At 41.6% G+C, this 20,000-nt stretch overlaps 2 protein-coding genes across 6 annotated transcripts in view; one reads left to right on the top strand and one right to left on the bottom strand.

Moving 5' to 3' along the window:
- Nucleotides 1–542: 542 nt before the first annotated feature.
- Nucleotides 543–16,959, bottom strand: znf687a (zinc finger protein 687a). 5 transcript variants are annotated; one of them, XM_027147712.2, is made up of 11 exons: nucleotides 16,715–16,958; nucleotides 12,646–14,808; nucleotides 12,049–12,106; nucleotides 11,243–11,327; nucleotides 10,916–11,100; nucleotides 8,170–8,361; nucleotides 7,910–8,072; nucleotides 5,858–6,091; nucleotides 5,598–5,710; nucleotides 5,328–5,430; nucleotides 543–1,663 (listed from the first exon to the last, which is right to left on the bottom strand). In XM_027147712.2, the coding sequence occupies exons 2-11, from the start codon at nucleotides 14,789–14,791 to the stop codon at nucleotides 1,127–1,129; spliced, it is 3,816 nt and encodes a 1,271-aa protein (XP_027003513.2). In that variant the 5' UTR covers nucleotides 14,792–14,808; nucleotides 16,715–16,958; the 3' UTR covers nucleotides 543–1,126. The 5 variants fall into 5 exon arrangements, with proteins under 5 accessions (XP_027003513.2, XP_027003512.2, XP_027003514.2 ...); XM_027147711.2 differs by having other exon boundaries at nucleotides 16,719–16,956; XM_027147713.2 differs by lacking the exon at nucleotides 16,715–16,958 and adding an exon at nucleotides 16,495–16,645.
- Nucleotides 16,960–18,826: 1,867 nt separating this feature from the next.
- The window catches only part of setdb1b (SET domain bifurcated histone lysine methyltransferase 1b), a 22,455-nt gene continuing 21,281 nt past the window's right edge, over nucleotides 18,827–20,000 (top strand). The window contains exon 1 of the mRNA XM_027147796.2: nucleotides 18,827–19,032. The gene's annotated coding sequence lies outside the window, so the exon portion shown is untranslated. The remainder of the gene's footprint in view (nucleotides 19,033–20,000) is intronic.

The raw sequence follows: 20,000 nt of genomic DNA, 5'->3' as shown, positions 1-20,000 counted from the left end.
CTCCCATAGACAGATCTCTGTCCTTCATGTCGGTTCATCATTTTACACAAACGACACAGTCTTCAAAAGTGAAACCTCAAGCTTCAAAAACGAAAACATTCAGAGCTATTAACTGTTTAAAGGGTTAAACCCGTCAGGACACACCTGGGCAAAAAGAAACACCTCATGGTCCAATAATTGAAACTGAATAAAACGCATAACATGTCTTACATTTGTATTTCAATTTATACAACTGAGCAATTGAGGGTTAAGGGCCTTGCTCAGGGGCCCAGCAGTGGCAGCTTGGTGGACCACACAAAAGGTGCCATGCTGTTTAACACGTCTAGACTTAAAGAGAACAAAAGAACTGGCCTTGATGTTTCAATACTTTCAGAGGGAACTACATCCAGTCGGTATATAATACAAACCTACGGAGAAAAAGATTAGAAAATATGTTCAATTAAATTTTAAAATGGAAGGGAAATGTTCATGATCTTGTGTAATTAATGCTGTATTTATGCGTGATGGGCTTTTTCACTGATCCATCTAATGTTTAGTATTGGGGTTTTTTTTTTTTATACCTTTCTCTCTTAATTGTATTGATTTTCAAGTGAGACAGCATGATTCGTTAGCTCGTGGTTTCAGAGCTCAGGTGTAACCGAGATGATGTGGAGAAAATCTTATATAAACAGCTGTTATGATTTTTATTTTTTTTTTCCCTACAAATGTTTGATTCGTTGTTTTTTTTTCACTTAATCTTATACGATGCTTCAAATTGAGGGCGCTTTGTTTTCATTATATAACGTCACAGAAACCTGCCATTTTAACAGGGGTGTGTAACTGATTTAACATTATATACCTGTGTGTGTGTGTGTGTGTGTGTAGCAAAACCTTCTCCCATGTGCACTCTAACGTTCCAATCAAATCCAATTCAAGGTTTAGGTTGTAACACTACAAACTCTGGAAAAGTTCATAAAGGATTAATACATATTCAACCAACCCACATATTTACGGTGAGCGTAGATGCAGAGTGATTAAGGCACATAAGATGAGTGCACAGTTTAAACAACGCACAGCAGGACTTCAAACTTTAACCCGATGCTTCATTCAGCATTATTATTCGGCTTTACTCGATACTCCCTCTTTCTCAAGCCGGCTTCTCGGCTTTGTGAGCGTTGATAAAAGCCATACCGTGAGTGCGGAAATGTGTGTTAAGATCGGCAGCTTTGCTGAAGTGACGTCCACACACTTTGCAGCTAAGCTTACCGTCCCCTTCCTCCGCCGGTGATCCCGGAGACTCCGCCCCTTCCGAAGCATCATGACTCGTATTCTCGTGTTGCTCGTCTCCGTCTCCGTCTCGCACTCGATGGCTGATAAAGCGATGGCGGGCAAGAGAGGATCCCGATGCGAAGCAAGCCCCACACTGCTGACACTGCACGCCCTTTCCGCCTTCTCCACGGTGACCCTGGATATGGCGTAGAAACTCCTCCTTGTCTTCGCAGACGAAGCCGCATGGCATGCAACGGAAAGCCTCTGCGTCCTGCTCCTGAACAGATCCTCCTCTGTTGTTCCGGGCCGAGCCGAAATGATCCGTGTTGTTGTTTTCTTCAGCGGTCGCGGCGGTGAGGTTGCTCAGATCTTGTTCCGAGGAGCTGTCAGCAGCATCAGTGGAGCGCGAACTCACCTGGAACCAAAGCAGAAAACCACACAAAGGCCAGTTTTTATGGTCCATGTGAAAGTACAAGATGTTTTATTTCGTTTGTCTCGACTTGTATTGCCCGGTTCCTGATGCATGTGGAAATATGATATGAAACAAATCTCAGAAAAACACTACAGTGTTACTAAATTGGTGAAGGAGAAGTTGTTGAGTGTAGAGCTGTCACTATTGAGTTGTTTTATATACCCGATTAATTGACCATTTCCTTTAATTAATAATTGATAATAATAATAATTAAATAAAACCTTTTCCCCCCTAGATCAATGCTACATAAGTGCTCTATAAATATATTTAAGTCTATCCTAAAAATTCAGATAATTAAAGGAGAGAGAAACTCTGCATTCTAAATTACTGCATTTTTTTTATATATATATTTTATATTATTTATTTTTTGATAACAAGTGGCTTCTTTTTAATATCTGTAGTTTAAATGTTTCTTGCTAAGAGATAGACGATGAAAAAGTAATAAGAAATATTTCATCTCAGTTTAAAATGACTATTACATCTTCGTCAAACAATTTGACTGATCTGTTAAGTTAAAATCATGCAGAAACGAAAGCATAGGATTTAACGCTTAGGTCATAAAAAACAGATTTATTATTAATATCATATATTTGTTTATTTATCCAGCCATAGGGGTTGCGAATAGAGGTCTTCACGGGTTCACTTAGATCCGAAAACCCGACGTACGACCCGAGACCCAAGCGGGTTTAAAAGTTTCACATGTACCTCGGACACGGGTCGGGTCTAATAATAGCGCCATCGGGTCTTGGGTAATTTAAAATGAATATGTTTTTCCCAAACAGACCCGAGAAGACCCGAACTACTGTATCTCACGCGTGTGCATCGACTCGCGTCCTTTTCCAACCGCTCCTCTGTTTGCCAAGCCCGCTTGCGACATGTGGGCTAATTTTCGTTGAAACAGACCTGTCAATCAATTTTGAATCCACGCTGTAGCGGTTACTTTAGTGTAGAGTTACGCAACATTCGGGTCGGACTCGGGTCTAATTTTTTCAGGTTTGTCTCGGGTCGGGTCTTTCTTAAAAAATAATAATAATAAATTATGCACTTCGGGTTCGAGTAAAAAGTGATTCGGGTCACTTCGGGTCGGGTGCATTCTTTAGACCCGAGAAGACCTCTAGTTGCAAGTCAGTGATTTCTGTGCCGGTCCCAAACTCGGATAAATAAAGAGGGTTGCGTTCATCTTCCATAAAACGTGGCAAATTTAAACGTACGAGTCGTCAGTGAGAATTCTGCACCGGAGAGGATGCATGCGGAAATCAGGCTACTGTTGGTCGAGGAAGGAGAGGAGGGAGAAGGGTGTTTGTAGCCAGAGAGAGAAGAGGAAAAGTAGGTGTATAGGTCTGAGTATACTGATGTTGAAAGTCTGATGTTGGTACAATGACAGGGAACGATAGAGAGCTGGCAGACATGATGGAGAGAAGGAAGGTAGATATACTGTGTGTGCAGGGGACCAGGCGGAAGGAGAGCAAAGCACGTACTGTAGTATCGGAGGGGGATACAAACCGTTTTATTACGGTGTGGATAGGAAGAGAGTGAACCTGAAGGATGAGTTTTGTGTGGAATGTTTTAGAGGTGAAAAACGTGTCAGATGGTAATCAGTCTGAAGGGGTGATGTTGAATGTCATCGGTGGTTATGCTCCACAAGTAGGCTGTTAGTTAGAAGAGAAGGAGAGATTCTGGAGTGAGCTGGATGAGATGATTGAGAGTATTCCAGATGGGAGAGAGTAGTGATTAGAGCAGACTTTAATAGGCACGTGTTGGTGAAGGAAACAGAGGTGATGAGGAGATGATGGGCAGGTTTGGTGTTAAGGAAAGGAACCTAGAAGGACAGATGGTGGTGGACTTCGCTAAGCAGATGGAAATGGCCGTAGTTAAGACTGATTTCCAGGAGACAGAGGAACGTAGAATCATATATGAGTGGAGGTAGGAGTACGCAGGTAGACTACATTCTATATAGACAAGGCAATCTGAGAGAGATTAGTGACTGCAAAGTGGTTGTAGGAGAGAGTGTAGCGAGACAGCATCGGATGGTGATGTGTAAGACGTCTCTGGTGGGCAGGAGAAAGACGAGAATGTCGTGAGGAATACGGACAGAAGCTGAGACAGGCTTTGGGTGATCAGGAAGAGCTTCCAGATGACTGGGGAACCTACAGCAGAAGTGATCAGGGAGACAGGTAGGAGGATGCTAGGTGTGTCATCTGGAAGGAGACGAGAAGATAAGGAAACACGGTACGGGACAGCATTCAGAGAAAGAGGCTAGCTAAGATGAAGTGGGATGTAGAAAGGACTGAACGATGTAGACAGGATTACAACGAATCGCAACGCAGAGTGAAGAGGGGCGTGGCCAAGGAGAAACAGAAAGCATACGATGAGATGGAAAGCTTGAGATGGAAAGGATGAACAACAGGCACTGACAGGTGAGGAGAGTGTGCAGGGAAGAGGGAAAGAAGAATCGGGGAGGAGGTAAATAGAGCGAGATATAGGAAAGTTTAGAAAGGATGGGGTGAAGAAGGCACTGAGATGGAAGTGTTGGTCCAGATGGACGTGTCTAGGAGAGACAGCAGTGGGGTTTCTATCGATTCTATTTGAGAATGTTAATGGAGAAGTACAGAGATGGTCAGAAGGAGCCGCACTATTAGGATTTAGAGAAAGCGCATGATGGGGTGCTGAGAGAGGAGCTATGGTACTGTATGAGGACGTCAGGAGTGGCAGAGAAGTACGTCAGAGTGTATGAGAGGATATGTATGAGAGCAGTGATATGTGCTGTAGGTCAGACAGAGGAGTTCAAGGTGGAGGTAGGGCTACATCAGGGATCGGCTTTGGGCCCGTTCTTGTTTGCTATGGTGATGGACAGGTTGACAGATGAAGTCAGACAGGAATCTCCGTGGACAATGATGCTTGTGGATGACATTGTGATCTGTAGTAGAGTAGAGAGCAGGTGGAGGAACACCTGGAAAGGTGGAAGTCTGCTTGGAAAAGAAGAGGAATAAGAGTCAGTCGTAGTAAGACAGAATACATGTGTATGAACGAGAGGGAGGGAAGTAGAAGAGTGAGGTTACAAGGAGTTTAAGGATTTGGGGTCAACCATCCGGTGTGACGGGGAAGAGGCGAGTGCCGGTAAGTTATATCTGTGACAGCCCTGGATAAGTGGTCTTATGGAAAAATTATGGAATTATTGTTGTTAGGATTTTCTTTTACATCAAGAGGACAAAATAAAAGTCACGTTTTGTTTTTTGTTTTACAAGTTTTTTGTCGGTGGAATTGATATATGAATATATTAGTGATGCTCGGGTCGGGTTTTTTCCCAACCCGTGGGGTCCCGCTTTTATGAAATTATTGGCCCAGCCCGGCCCGCCCGACACCACTGTATCTATTTTTAAAACCAGCCCTGCCCCGCACCCGTGGGGTTTGCACAAATTGCACACAACATGTTTTTTATATTTTGTTTTTAATTACCCGCCCCAACCCACACCGCAGAAAAGTGACAATTTCTTTACCCACACCAACCCGACCCGCGGGACCCACGGGTTATGAGAGAACCCGCGCATTACTAATATATATGTGTGTACGTGTGTGTGTGTGTGCATGTGTGTGTGTAAATTCTAACCGGTCTTTGACTGTTTGCTGCTCGTTGTCCTCCGTGATGAATCTGCATGTGTTTTTCTAGGACCAGCTTACTGCTGAAACTCTTTTTGCTCCCAGTGCATAACCTAAGGCCACAGGCACGCACAGTAAAGCTCAAAGATTATAAACACCGGTTCATCCGGCAAATAAACTGATCAGGTACTAAATGATAATGAATAGGAATTAAACGAGTGAGTCTAAAGAGCTGCAGTAGTCTGATTACACACAGTGTGCCTCGGTGTCTTGTACTTACTGGCAGGAGAAAGACCTCTTGATGCCTTTGTGTTTAACTCGGATGTGACGTCTCAGACTTGAGGAGGAGGAGAAGGAGCCTTCACACAGTGTGCATGGGAACCGCTTTAGCTCCTTGAGATCACAACATACAAAGCACAGCAATTAGGTATGCAAACTTGCAAATACAAGTCATGGGAATGTGCATGCTCTTTTAACACACACACACACACACACACACGTCTCTTCAACTACAACCTTGAATTTCTAGACCCCACTGACCTTTCTGTGCTGTTTAGCCATGTGGGTGATGTAGCTCTCTTTGTCTGTGTAGCTTATCTGACACTCTGTGCAGCTCCAGTTCTGAGCACTGGGAGCAGCAGAGCTCCTCTTCTTCTTTTTTGGACATCCCTCACCATCCTCATCTTCCTCTTTCCTCCATTCCTCTCCATCTGAGCTCTCCATCTTCCCCGAGCTCTTCTGCGTCAGATGAGCCGCTGACTTCCTGTGTGAAGCCTGAACGCAAGTTCCCTCGGGTTATATTATTAAATTATTAAACGGTATATTACTTTTGCAAATCATACGCTTGTTTTTTTTTTAAAAATTCATGTAACGCTATATATTGCACTGATTATGGTATGATAGAATTTTTTAAAAAATTTATATGAAGAGTTTAAATATCATTTTATTTTAAAGCGTTAGGTTTGAAAATATAAAGTTATTATAGAAAACAATTTTATTACCTACTTGTCATTCATGATATGAATATGTGTATATTCTCACATCAGAGTGTGTGTGTAGCACGAGTTCTCATTTTTATCTGAATGTGTGTAAAATCCCTGCACGTTGAAAACAACATACGAATGGCTTCAGACGTTTGGAAAACATGCAACACCGTGGAAATCCCTCATTACTGTTGTCTTATGCTGTCATGTATTGTGTTGCATATGTGCTGTATGAATTATTCAGTAGTTGTTGTAAAATGCCAGACCTCCCTCTACAGTCTGACTCAAACGTGCCTGTGGCTAAAAGCCCGAGCCCATAAAGGACTCGAGTGTATCGAGGGATACTAATGCTGCCTTTTTATTGGCCTCACCAAATGTAGTGCGAGATGCTGGCAGAGATCAGTTAAAACTGCACTTAAACAAGATCGAGAAATGAGCCACTCAATGAAGCTCTCAGAAACGAGCCTCCTGTGATGTTTAATAACAAGCTGCGTGAGCAAAACCTTCAAGTAAGGCGCCGATCCTCAGACGTTTCTTTTGTATGATTTTACTTTACTTTTCATTATGTCGCCTGTCTACATGTTGTTGTGAGCGCCACAGTCAGCGATTACTGTCGATTATGCGGACATGAATAAACTTGGAATTGGAGCTACACATAATACGTTTACCCAAGTTTACTAATACTTCTACTAATAGTTCAAAATCAGGCACAAGAACGCCACGTTAAATTATGTACATGTATTACGTGTATAAAAACGTGTGGACGTGTAGACATATGCAGATTTTAAAGGTGGGGTCTCCGATGTTTGAGAAACGCTTCAGAAAACTGCGTTGGGCCGACAAACAAAACAAAAACAACACTAACGTGTAGCCGGTGAGCAGAAAAGGGCGTGTCGTGTCAATATGGGCGGAGAGAGTGTTCAGTGCGCATGTGTGACCTTAGCAGAAAGCAGTTTTAACATTGACATGGAGGATAAAAACAAAGAAAGAAAGCGAAGAAAAGCTTACAAGGCTTTCAGTTGATGATAGACACATTTCTTTCCATTAGTTGCCTGGGTTACGTATGTATGTGTGGGCGGAGCTATCAATACAGGGGTGGGACCCATTTGGGTTAGGGGCGTGTTTGTTTTGGTGATTTCAAATATCAACATTGGCCTTCAAACAACGGAGACCCCACCTTTAAGGAAAGATTTGCGGCAAAGGCCATTCAAAGACCCAGACAGAGTTAATCCTTAACTCAAGGGCGAAAAGAAATGAAATGCTGCCTAATCTGAGTCGCCCATTTTCAGCATTGTCATGTCACAGTCTACAGTGATGGTTAATGTTTCATATAAAGCTAAACACACAGGGCTTTAAGAATTTGCAGTTTTTCTGTGTTTAACTCGTCTACTAAGCAATACAAAAGGTTTCAAAGTAGGATATAAAGAAATCTTTGATAATTCGAAGGTCATCTGAACAGAGGATATAAGAAGAAGAAAAATCTCACATCGAAAGCCAACAGCATCCTATCTGACTTTATATCAGACTTGCAGCGATGAAATAATTCAATCATAAGGGTTAACGTTTAACACAGTCTTAATCGTTATAGAGGATGAAACAAGATCCAAACCTTCACATGCTCCAGGAGTGACGTCCTCTGTGTAAACAGCTTGTGGCAATCTGGACATTTAAACACATTAACCTTCTGCGTCACTAGATGACTGTCGAAATGGACGTTCAGCAAGGCTTTCTGAGTGAAAACCGTCCGGCACATCACACATTTATAGATCTCCCTGTTGCAAGGAATTCAAAACAAGCATTAGTGCTTGAGTGGAAAACAGCTAGATCGCAAACGTACAGCAGACACGGCTTTAAAACAAAAAAACTCACTTGGATTGCTTGGTTTTCTCTGTGAGCTGAGGGTGCTGGGTGCTACAGTGAGTGTCAGCACTGGAGGCAGATTTGAAGGCCATTGGGCAAGAGGGGCATTTATGGAAGACTTCAGAATGTGCTGTGTGCATGTGATTTTTGACCGCGTTCAGACTATTCACACCTCCGAACACCAGCTGACAACAGGGACACCTGAAGGAGAGAGAGAGAGAGAGAGAGAGAGAGAGAGAGAGAGAGAGAGAGAGAGAGAGAGAGAGAGAGAGAGAGAGAGAGAGAAAAGAAGAAAAGTTGCATGTCATCATGTGAGTGTTAACTGAACAACAACTCGAGCGTCAACAATAACTCACTATGCAGCAAGTCAAATTCTAGCTAATAGAAATGTTTATTTACAAGATGTTTTACTTCTGGTTAATTCATTAGTAAATTATTAGCATTGGTCACACCATCAGACTTGCAGAGAATGAATATTGGTTTCAGTCAAAACGGTGAAGTTGCTTTTAACTCACATCTAACAGTTTTAATCGAACAATAAATGTAACTTATCAAAATCAAGCTTTCGCAAAAAAACATGACATTTAAAGAGTTCCATTTCAACTGCATACTCGACACATTTGACCATTTTTGTTCAGTTTAAACATTTTAAGCCCCCCTTTTCCACCAGAAAGAACCGGGTGCTGGATCAGAGCTAGTGCTGGCGCTGGTTCCAAGTTGTTCCCACTGGCGAACCTTCTAAAAACTGGTTTGCCTTTCGACCGGTTAGAGAGCCGTCACAGAGCCAAGTGCTGCATCACTGTATACAACGTTATACAGCAACGTTAGCGCAGCAGCGGCAAACACAAACACATCAACAAGGAGGATGGTAGCAAAACTATCATCGTTGCTGGAGAACGACTCTCACCCCCTGTATGAAACGGTTTCAGGTCTGAGCAGCTCCTTCAGTATCAGACTGTTACATCCTAAGTGTCTGAAGGAGCGATACAGAGGATCTTTTCTCCCTGCTGCCATTAGACTGTACAATCAGAGCTGCTCCCAGTGAACCAGTCACCATAATACACACCGTTATTACTGTTTCACTGCAATAATAAACAATAAAGTATTTTAAACATGTGCAATATCAGAAATTTTGAAAAATGTGCAATATGACCTATGTGCAATATATCTTTCAGTGTAACCACTACACTTTTTATTTATTTTGTGTTGTATATACTGTTTATTATATTATGTCTCTATTCTTTTTATTTATTTTGTGTTGTATATACTGTTTATTATATTATGTCTCTATTCTTTTTATATATTTTACTGCTGTAACAGAGAAATTTCCCCATTGTGGGACAAATAAAGGTACTGTAAATCTTATCTTATTGTGGTAAAGTAAAAGTGTATTAAACATTGGTATACTTAAGGTACACTATCAAAGGCACTAACAGTAGCCCGCCCCCAGCCCCGCCCACAGCCCCAAATTAAGGTACACTATCAAAGGCACTAACAGTAGCCCAGCCCCGCCCATAGCCCCAAATTAAGGTACACTATCAAAGGCACTAACAGTAGCCCGCCCCCAGCCCCGCCCACAGCCCCAAATTAAGGTACACTATCAAAGGCACTAACAGTAGCCCGCCCCCAGCCTCGCCCACAGCCCCAAATTAAGGTACACTATCAAAGGCACTAACAGTAGCCTGCCCACAGCCCCAAATTAAGGTACACTATCAAAGGCACTAACAGTAGCCCGCCCCCAGCACCGCCCATAGCCCCAAATTAAGGTACACTATCAAAGGCACTAACAGTAGCCCAGCCCCCAGCCCTGCCCATAGCCCCAAATTAAGGTACACTATCAAAGGCACTAACAGTAGCCCAGCCCCCAGCCCTGCCCATAGCCCCTACTTAAGGTACATTATCAAAGGCACTAGTAGTAGCCCCGCCCCTACATTGTCAAACACACTAATAGTAGCCCCGGCCCCGGCCCCAGCCCCGCCCCCAGCCCCTACTTAAGGTACATTGTCAAACACACTAATAGTAGCCCCAGCCCCGCCCGCAGCCCCTACTTAAGGTACATTGTCAAACACACTAATAGTAGCCCCAGCCCCAGCCCCTACTTAAGGTACATTGTCAAATTCGCTAACAGTAACCCCGCCCCCAGCCCCTGACACAAGGTCTAAGACTTAAGCCTAGACCAGCAGCATTTTGGTGTTACTTAAGAACCACTTTTCCTGGTTCAGAGACGGTGCTTTGGGTGTCGAAAAACAAAGAACTGATTTTAAATTAGGCTCCGGCTCTGAACCAGCTCTCAAACTGCCTCGGTGGAAAAGGGGCATATATTCAGTTTAATGGCAGTTTAACCATGAGCAATAACAGGAACTTCTAACAAACATTCTACACCTAGAAACTACAGCTAAATTAAATATATAATATTTCTTTATCCTTATCCTTTACTAAATTAATAAAGATGCTGGCATTGACATTGGTACAAGTAGCATCAGATGAATAACACACTTTGGGGATGACCTGATTGTATTTTATTCCTTACATGAAATACATGGCATTAGTGCCATAGATGTCACAGTATATTATGTTTGTTTACCAACATAACTCGCATGTTTTTTTTTAAAAAAAATAAAAGGTTTTGGTTTTGATTTTGATTTTGTACACAAATAATACAAAACTTACACAAAGGTACATGAGCATCCGAGAACGATTTTTTTTACACTTTGTTGCTTACGTGCAACCAAGAGTTCGAGTTGCTTGTGTGTACCTGTATCCGAGCTGGCGTGTGTAATGTAGGCAGGCTCGACGCACGTGCGTGTTAAGACCATTTAGCTGGCAGATGAATCCACACTCAGGGCAGACGAGAGGGTGGAGCTTCTGGTGGAGTCGCTGGTGGGCAGCAGCACTGCAGGGATTCCACAGAGGCATTGGAGGAGAGCACTGCATGCAGCACTAAAAACACACATAGCATAAAAATGTTCCCACTTCTAAGGACACGTAGCATGCGATGCATACATTCATTTAAGCAAATAACTTGTCTACTTTTGATACTTAATAACATAAACAATACGCTCGTAGTAAAGTAATCACTCACTGTGTCTATGCCCCCCGGATCCGATTCCTGGAAGTGTGTGGCTAGTTTTTCTTTTGAGCCAAATGAATTTTTACACTCGGGGCACCTACGAACACAATCAGCAGTTGTTACTGAGCTAAAGATACACTGGGAAAAGAAATTCAAATAACAGCCACAGAACGTGGTGCTCTTTAAGCAATTCCTGACTGGTGAAATGTATAAATTATATATATATATATATATATATATATATATATATATATATAAACACAAATATATATATTATATAAAATTATATATATATATATAATATATATATATATTATTTATACATTTCATATATATATATATATATATTATATAAAATTCATTTTATTTCAGGTTCAAATGAACAATACGTTTGAAAAAGAATGAAAATGAACAATACGTTTGAAAAAGAATAATAAAATAGATTTATAGATAAGCATTGAAAATAGAATTATTCGGCCAATTTTAAAAAAAGAATAATATCATTTTTTTTAAATCAACAGAAAAACCTTTTCTTTCAAAGTATACATAAGCCTGTGTTTCAATATAAATGTTTGATTTAAAATACTTCTATGCAAAGTCATATTAAATATGTAGATCTTTTAAAATCTTGATATAAATATATTTTGAAATAAAATAAGCCATCATAATATACCAGGAACTCAGAGAGCTCATTTATCAATGAAGATAATAATAATAATAATAATAATAATAATAATAATAATAATAATAATAATAATAATAATAATAATAATAATTCATTATTATTATTATTCCCAGTCATTGTGCTGCATTATTACCAAATATCAAGGGACCCAGGCAAGGAAGTGGAGCCCAGCAGAGATGGAGAAAGCATACCTGCAAATATGTTTTATGAAAAAGCAGAGGAATTAATAAAAGGTGAGCAATTCATTTTTAAGATTAAAAAAAAAAGCTTTTCACAGAGAAATAACATCACTGGCATTGCCCGCTTTTTTACATGTCTCAAAGTGAGCACTTGTTATCCTCGGGAGAGTGTAACAAGTGCTCAATCCGAGACATGCGAAACCGGCCGATGCCAGTTCAGACTGGTGCTCATGCTGCATCACAGGGCTATGTAACACACACTGAGGAAAGCATTATCTGCCTTTTCCACATTATGTGCTCACAGACATCAGCGACTGACAGTGAATGTCACGGTCACTCCATTCTTCTGCCAATCTCCTTTAGAAACTTTTGAATCATATGAGGTAAAACGAAAAGTACTAGATCAAAACTTCATCGATTATCCATTAAAAATGCATCAGTTTGACACGAGTCCCTGTTTAGCCTAAACCTCCCCATGTGCATTTAGACAAAGCATGGAAATAATCTTTTTATTTGTACATGGTACATGAGACACGATTCTACTAAATTACCTATGGGTATAGTATCCTGTTGGCCAATCATCTGTTCCACACTGACAGGTTTCATGACAAGGTGTGAGCACTGCATGACCAGTCCTTTCTCCTTGTGCTCACGAGCATGCAAAAGCAGGCTGCACTTGTTAAAGAAGGCCAGCCGTTTCGTGCAGAGGTTGCAGGTCACCTCGATGCGCAAAGAGCGCCGATCGTAGTGGCGTGCCAGGCTGCGCTCCAGAGCAAACGCATCCCCACACTCCAGGCAACGGTATCCGGAAGCAGGGACGCCAAGGCCCCACTCGGGGCGAGGCAGAATGGAAAGATCCGGCTGGTAGCTGGGCAGCGGATTCTTACTGTTGAGAATCTTGTTAAAGGCTTCTACTAGACTCGACTGGCTACGGGAGATCACAGCTCCAGGATTGTTTACAATGGATGCCGGCTTGCTGGAAGGCACAGCAAGTGTTTTTTGCCCCATCAAGCAAATATTGATGGCAGAAGAGGAAGGAGATGAAGAGGAAGGAGATGATGAAGTTGAAGTCTTTGTGACACTATAGGCCACTTTCTGTGCCTTGCTAGCTGCAAATAGCATGGCTGAACTGGCATCCTGTAAAGTTGACACTGGAAACATTGCAGTCTTTGAGTCCTGAGGCTGGCTGGACATGGCTGCTGCAGGTCTTTTAGGCCGGCTGACACCTTTCCGACCTCCGATTGGGATTTTAGTCCCCTCGGGACCCTTGGAGACGCCTCCTGCAGCTGCTTTAGCAGCAATTCTTGTAACAGTGCGTGTGATGTTGCCGGTGGGGGTTTTAACTGTCTTGATTCGAACTTTAAGAGGTCTGGAAGGTGTTGCAGATGAGTCTGGTTTATTTTTGACAGATGGTGAGGATACTACAACTGTGGGTTCCTCTTCTTCTTGCTGTACCATGTTTTCTTTCTCAACTTTTTCACCAACACATTTACTCTGCTCCTGTTCATTTCTTGCATCCTCCATAGGCTCGTCCTTTTCAGGAACATCAAAGGTTTTGTCCTGTGACGTTTCTTTCTCTTCCAGCTCCTGTGCAGGGGTTGATGGTGAGCTTTTCCGCTGTGGATGTGGTAGCATTTCTGGCTCAGGGCTCTCTGGAGAGTCTCTTTCTTCAATAATGTGCTCTGGGTATACCTCTGGTATGGATGGGTGCACCTTTTCAAGAAAGTCATTGCTCAGTGAGGGCATCTGATGGGACAAAGTGGGAGTTGCGTGTGGAGAAACAGAACTGGCCTCTTTGGCTTGAGTATTACTTGTAGGCAAAGATGGAGAGAAAAGCAGAGGAGGCTGAAGCTCATCAGGTGACCCGTGTCTGGCTGAAAGCCTGAGAGGTGAAGACATCGGTACATCTGGACTCTCTTGAATCATTAGTGGAGAGCTTCCAAGGTCTGGTTCCGATTCGTCATCTTCAGATAACACTTTATTAATCTCTGTCCTTGGGCTGCTGTTTACAGGCTGAGTTTGAGGACTGAAAGGAGATGCAAGATGCTCTACTTCATCTTTCTCAACCTTGGAAGGTGGCAGGTCAATAAAATTTGTGCAAGAGATGGAAGAAGCAGATGCAGGTAAAGGCATGTGAGGTGAAACGTTGGCAGATGGGTTGGCAGGACCATCACCCTGATTGCTCTCATCACCTTCCCTGGCTATTTTAGGAGAACAAGGGGACCACAGATGGCCTTTCGGTTGCATTTGTGATTGACTGGTGAGCAGCGAGTGTTCAACGACTCCTCCTGAAACAGTCTTGAAGCCATTGTGAATCAACGGCATCAAGCTGTGTGCAACCTGGGGAGAAAGCTGACCCCCTGCTCTACTTCTGTCCACTTCATCCAGAACATCGGTTACTTGCCTCGCTGCATTTTCCTCCTCATCTCTCGTGTTTTCATATACATCAGCACATATGCTGTTCTTTACTATAACGCTAACTACAGTGGGGTCATGAGAAGTTTCACGGATTTCTGACGGTTCGATAGGCCTTTGAGACGAACCACCACTTCTCTCTTTGGTTCCACTGCTACCGGATTCGTTGTGATTCGCATCAGGATCCCCTGACTCAGACTGAATCGCTTCTTTAGCATCAATATCTGGAATATCAAATGCTGCCAAAAGGTCATCAAAATCTGGAGTCTTCATGTCACCCATTCCTGAACAACAAATACCTACAGATGAAAAAAACAAAACAACAGAATTTAGCTACTGCGATTAAAACAGACGTGAAGCGTTTTGGTATGACGTTTGCCACGGAAATTTTATTATTAACCTTTATTTAAGCAGATTAGTCTCATTGAGATTTAGAATCTCTTTTTCAAAAGAGACCTGGCCAAAATAGCAGAACAAATTAAATCACACAATCACAAAACAAACAAAAAGGCAAAAGACAACTCAAGTGCATTTCAATTTAAATAAAAGTGCCATTAATTAAAACATTTGCAAGTGTGAATGGACTCATGTTCTATAGATTCAACATAATGTTTAAAATCATTTAAGGAAATTAGACACTGTAGCTTTAGTGATTTCTGTAGTTCATTCCAAGTTGAAGGTGCAAAAAACATAAAAGCCTTTTTAAACAACTCTGTCCTAGCTTGAGGAACATTTAATGAAATCATTTTCTGGGACCGTGAACCATAAGAACCCTGTACAAAAGAAAGAAATTCGGATAAGTAGCCTGGCAGCCTGCCTATAATACCCTTATATATAAAAATATAAAGGTGAGTAAGCCGGCGATTTGACAGAGAAGGCAAATTCACTTTGGGGTAAAGTGTACAATGATGCTTGAGAGGTCTGCAATTTGAAATAAACCTTAAAGCTCCATGAAACACAGCATCCAACATCTGAAAACACTTTGAAGGGGCATTCATATACAACAGATCACCATAATCGATAATAGAGAGAAATGTGGCATCAACTAGCCTTTTTCTAGCAGAAAAAGTAAAACAAGATTTGTTTCTAAAGAAAAAACCTAGCTTCAATTTCAACATTTTTTTTTTTTACTAGAAATAAGACTTATCCAGCTTTATCTGTATGTAAAGTTTAACCATTAAGTAACAATCTGAACGGTGGGGGCAGTGGTGGCTCAACTGGTTAAGGCTCTGGGTTGTTGATCAGAGGATCGGGGACCGAGGACCAAGCTGACACTGCTGGGCCCTTGAGCAAGGCCCTCAACCCTCCCTGCTCCAGGGGCGTTGTATCATTGCTGCCCCTGCACTCTGACCCCAACCTCCTCAGTTGGGGTATGTAAAGAAAAGAATTCCACTGTGCTGTAATGTATATGTGGCGATAATAACGGCTTCTATGCCCCGTTCTATTCGAAAAGTTTCGCCCCAGGAAGTGTCCACAGAATGCTAACATGTTAGCCAGCTTTTTTTACGTCACTTAAGTACGTTTTAACGTTCAGTTCGTTTCACAGCAGAAATGTTTAAATGGTCTACTTGCCATAACTGTACGTACAAATAACCTATCTGAAATATTATACATCAGATCAGCTAAGTTGCTTCGAGTTTGTAACTTTGACAGGTTTGACTGCTAAACTAAACACTAGCTCGAAGGCTGACGTTGGCTAAACTGCAAACTGCTTCCTATTGAACATGTAGTGCACTACACGAAGGGTGTAAAATACCCTACTTCATCCCCTAATCAGGGCGCCTATATAGTGACCGTCGAGGTGTTTAGGATGCAACCTTTCATTGCTAAGTACACATAGTTCCTGCAGAGAGTAAACACTTGAAACACTGTGAAAACAAAAAACGAGTTTATTCGATAGTCAGACTGCCTACTTTTTTTTTTGAACATTCAAGCTGCAAATCGTTCTTGCAAAATATAAAAAAAACAAGATAACTAGGACTAACCTACTCGCCTAGCTAATGTTAGCTTAATCAGCTAAGCTTTAGCTTTCCCGACGGTTCCTCCTGGTGAAGTCGAAACCATCTAATCTAGTTAAGATACCCTGTGCGATTTGCCTCTATACGATTTCCGTATAAATCGTTAGGTGTGAAACATCACTGCTGCATAAAATGTCTTGTGTTAGCTTCGGTTTAAAAAGAGAGAAAAGTTTGTTTTGAACTTTACCTACCCGAGCTTGTTCCTGTCTGTGTTCCTGGGCGGCGCATCACAAACGCGTCATCTGTGACCACCAGCGACCAGAAAGTGACCCATAACAACTAAGCAATAATAATCTAAAAATTCTCCACAACGGAATGGTGTTATCATTCCGAATTGAACGAATTTCCTACAAGAGCCACTCTGTATTAATTTGTCATCGATTGCAATGCATGTTAAAGTACTTTTTACTCCATCTATAGTCTCATATATAACACTGTAGTATACAGGTGCTGGTTATAACAGAATCAGAACAAATAACGTACGATATAATTAGAATATCATCAAAAAGTTGAGTTATTTCACTAATTCCATTCAAAAAGTGAAACTTGTATATTATATTTTCATTACACACAGACTGATATATTTCAAATGTTTGTTTCTTTTGATTTGGATGATTATAACTGACAACTAAGTAAAATCCCAGATTCAGTATCTCAGAAAATTAGAATATTACTTAAGACCAATACAAAGAAAGGATTTTTAGAAATCTGGGCCAACTGAAAAGTATGGACATGAAAAGTATGAGCATGCACAGCACTCAATACTTAATCGGGGCTCCTTTTGCCTGAATTACTGCAGCAATGCGGCGTGGCATGGAGTCGATCAGTCTGTGGCACTGATCAGGTGTTATGAGAGCCCAGGTTGCTCTGATAGTGGCCTTCAGCTCTTCTGCATTGTTGCTACTGACCAACTTTATGGTGATGCAGATTTAATTTTCCAACAGGACTTAGCACCTGCACACAGTGCCAAAGCTACCTGATTTAGGGACCATGGGATCCCTGTTCTTAATTGGCCAGAAAACTTGCCTGACCATAACCCCATAGAAAATCTATGGGGTATTGTGAAGAGGAAGATGCGATATGCCAGACCCAACAATGCAGGGTCTTGTAGGGTCTTGAGGAGTTCCCATGCCACATTGTGAAACAGCTAGTAAGGAAGCTAGCTATCTATTATCTCTCGGTAGAAGGTTGTGAGGATGGGAGAGGGAACTTTGGCTCTCTTCTGTCTCCTGCAGGAGGTGGAGGTGCTGCTGGGCCTTCTTGGCGGTTTTGAGAGTCCTGGAGGGGTCCTCTGTTATATGCACACCAAAAAAAATTACTCTCTCCATAGTTGTTTCATTGAACAACTATGCAGTGGTAAATGGTCTACTTGAGTACTACTGAAGTCAACAATAACTTCAGTAATACATCTCTCCTCTCTATTTGGAAAGCACGGTGAATGGGAAAAAATATAACATTCTCTGTTGAGTTGTTGGGACGGAAGACACACTAAAATGCGCCCTGTGAGGTGGGAAGACTGCTCTTTAGGAGTTTCTTAACTAGATGCTTGATGAAGATTTGATGATGATTGGTGTGAGTGCAATGGACCAATAGTATTTCTTTGTCACATGAATGATGATGGTCCTCTTGAAGCACACAGGGACAACTCGCTTGGGATCGTTGACCACATCTTTCAAGCTGATTGACCGATTTCCTGAGAACTCAGGCCAGTTATGCTGTCAGAACCTGGAGCCTTCCATTGGCAAAAGTTTTCTTGATGTCTACTCCAGACAGACGAGAGTTAGGGTGGTCTTCCCTGATGGCATGTTGTTCTGTGCTTCGAACCATGTCTAGAAATCATTCAGTGTATTTGGTGGTGCTTTAGCTTTGCAGTCGGTCATGGCCCGAATGCCTTGCCACATTCAGCTTATATCCTTTGTGTTTAGGAAGTTACCATGGATTCTTTCTTAATAGAAGTGCTTCGCCTCCCTAATATCCCTGGACATTTTGTGTGTGCATGTGCTCTAGTACATGCAAACTGGCAACCGTGAAACATCTGCATGATGGAAGTGTGAGTTAAGGTCACGGCCATACTGAACTCGTCATGTGTGATTTATACATAGTAAAGCTCTGATTGGTCAGTATAAAGGTCATTCATCGAGTGTCGAATCGAAGCAGCGTGCTTTGTACTTTTCCGACCCGTATTTCGGAATTACATGTTTATGACTGGCTAGAATTGTCTTGATCCGCGTTTATGATTGGATGATTTCCTATCAAGCTCCTCCTTCAGGAAGGCGGGATTTTCAGAGTACGGGTAGGGGAAAAATTAACCACGATAGACCTGACCGGTTGAATGATGCATAATTAAACCTAGCTAGCAAAGATAGTTTTGGTGCAAATGGCGTTTTATGTAGCCGTTTTTATATTTAAGGCGCTGTTAAATAAACACGTTGATGTTTGGTTCGTTTAAATAAATGAGAACTGCAGCGAACCAGTAAAGGAGCCTTTGGAGGCCGGACTTTGTTGGTAAGCTACGTTAAGTTAGCTTCCTAGCCACAATAACTAGCATCAACGATGACCTGAAACGGTCGCCTAGGAAACCAAAGTTTACTACAACTGCTTTTACTGATGATCTGTACAGGATTGTAGCAAGTGTCTTGTTCGTTAGAGCATGTTTACTGATTGTGTGTGTTTGTGTGTGTGTGTGTGTGTGTGTACGTACGTACGTACACACACACACACACACACACACATACATACATACATACGTACATACATGTACGTGTGTGTGTGGATCATTTGCCTTAACATGAGCCAGTAATTATGTGTTTGTTGATGGTCTTAGTGAATAATGCACACTGTACAGGTTCAGATCTGTACAGGTTCAATGACCTTCCTAAATCTGCATCTTAACCTAATAAACAATCAGATCAGTGTCAAAATATTACCCAGCACCACGGGTACTAATTACTAACTATGACACCTGATGTCATGTGTGTCTTGATGTTATCATACAACATTATTTTGGTATCATATCATATCACCCAGCCTTAAACCCAGTTAGAGTGTAGATTAAATAAAAGCAAGCCATTTTTAGACTCTACAGTTATAACATCATTTCAGATTCATTTTTTTTTTACTTTTCATGCAGTATGAAATCCCTGTAAAGTTTCAGTGTGTGAGATTCAAGGTGTCCTCCACGTCCGTTATTACAGTGAAAGATCCTCTAGTTATAACTAATTATCTAATAATTAACAAGAGGTTGAAGTGCATGACTGCATTCTGCCGATGACGTTAATTACTCTGATCTGAGCAGAAACGGAGAGGTTTACATGTTTTGTTTACGTTTCTGTCATCGACGCTTCCAGGTTTTTAGAGATATCTTAATTTCTCCTTTCCATCCATTTCCTTCTTCTGATATTTGTATTTATTTGTCAATTTAATTGTAGTCTTCCTTTCTGGTTCATGAGTGCTTAACATCTTGTTGTATAGCC

Source organism: Tachysurus fulvidraco, chromosome 3 (assembly GCF_022655615.1).
Source record: "Tachysurus fulvidraco isolate hzauxx_2018 chromosome 3, HZAU_PFXX_2.0, whole genome shotgun sequence".
NCBI classification, from domain to species: Eukaryota; Metazoa; Chordata; class Actinopteri; order Siluriformes; family Bagridae; genus Tachysurus; species Tachysurus fulvidraco.
This window is presented reverse-complemented; position numbering and strand designations above follow the sequence as displayed.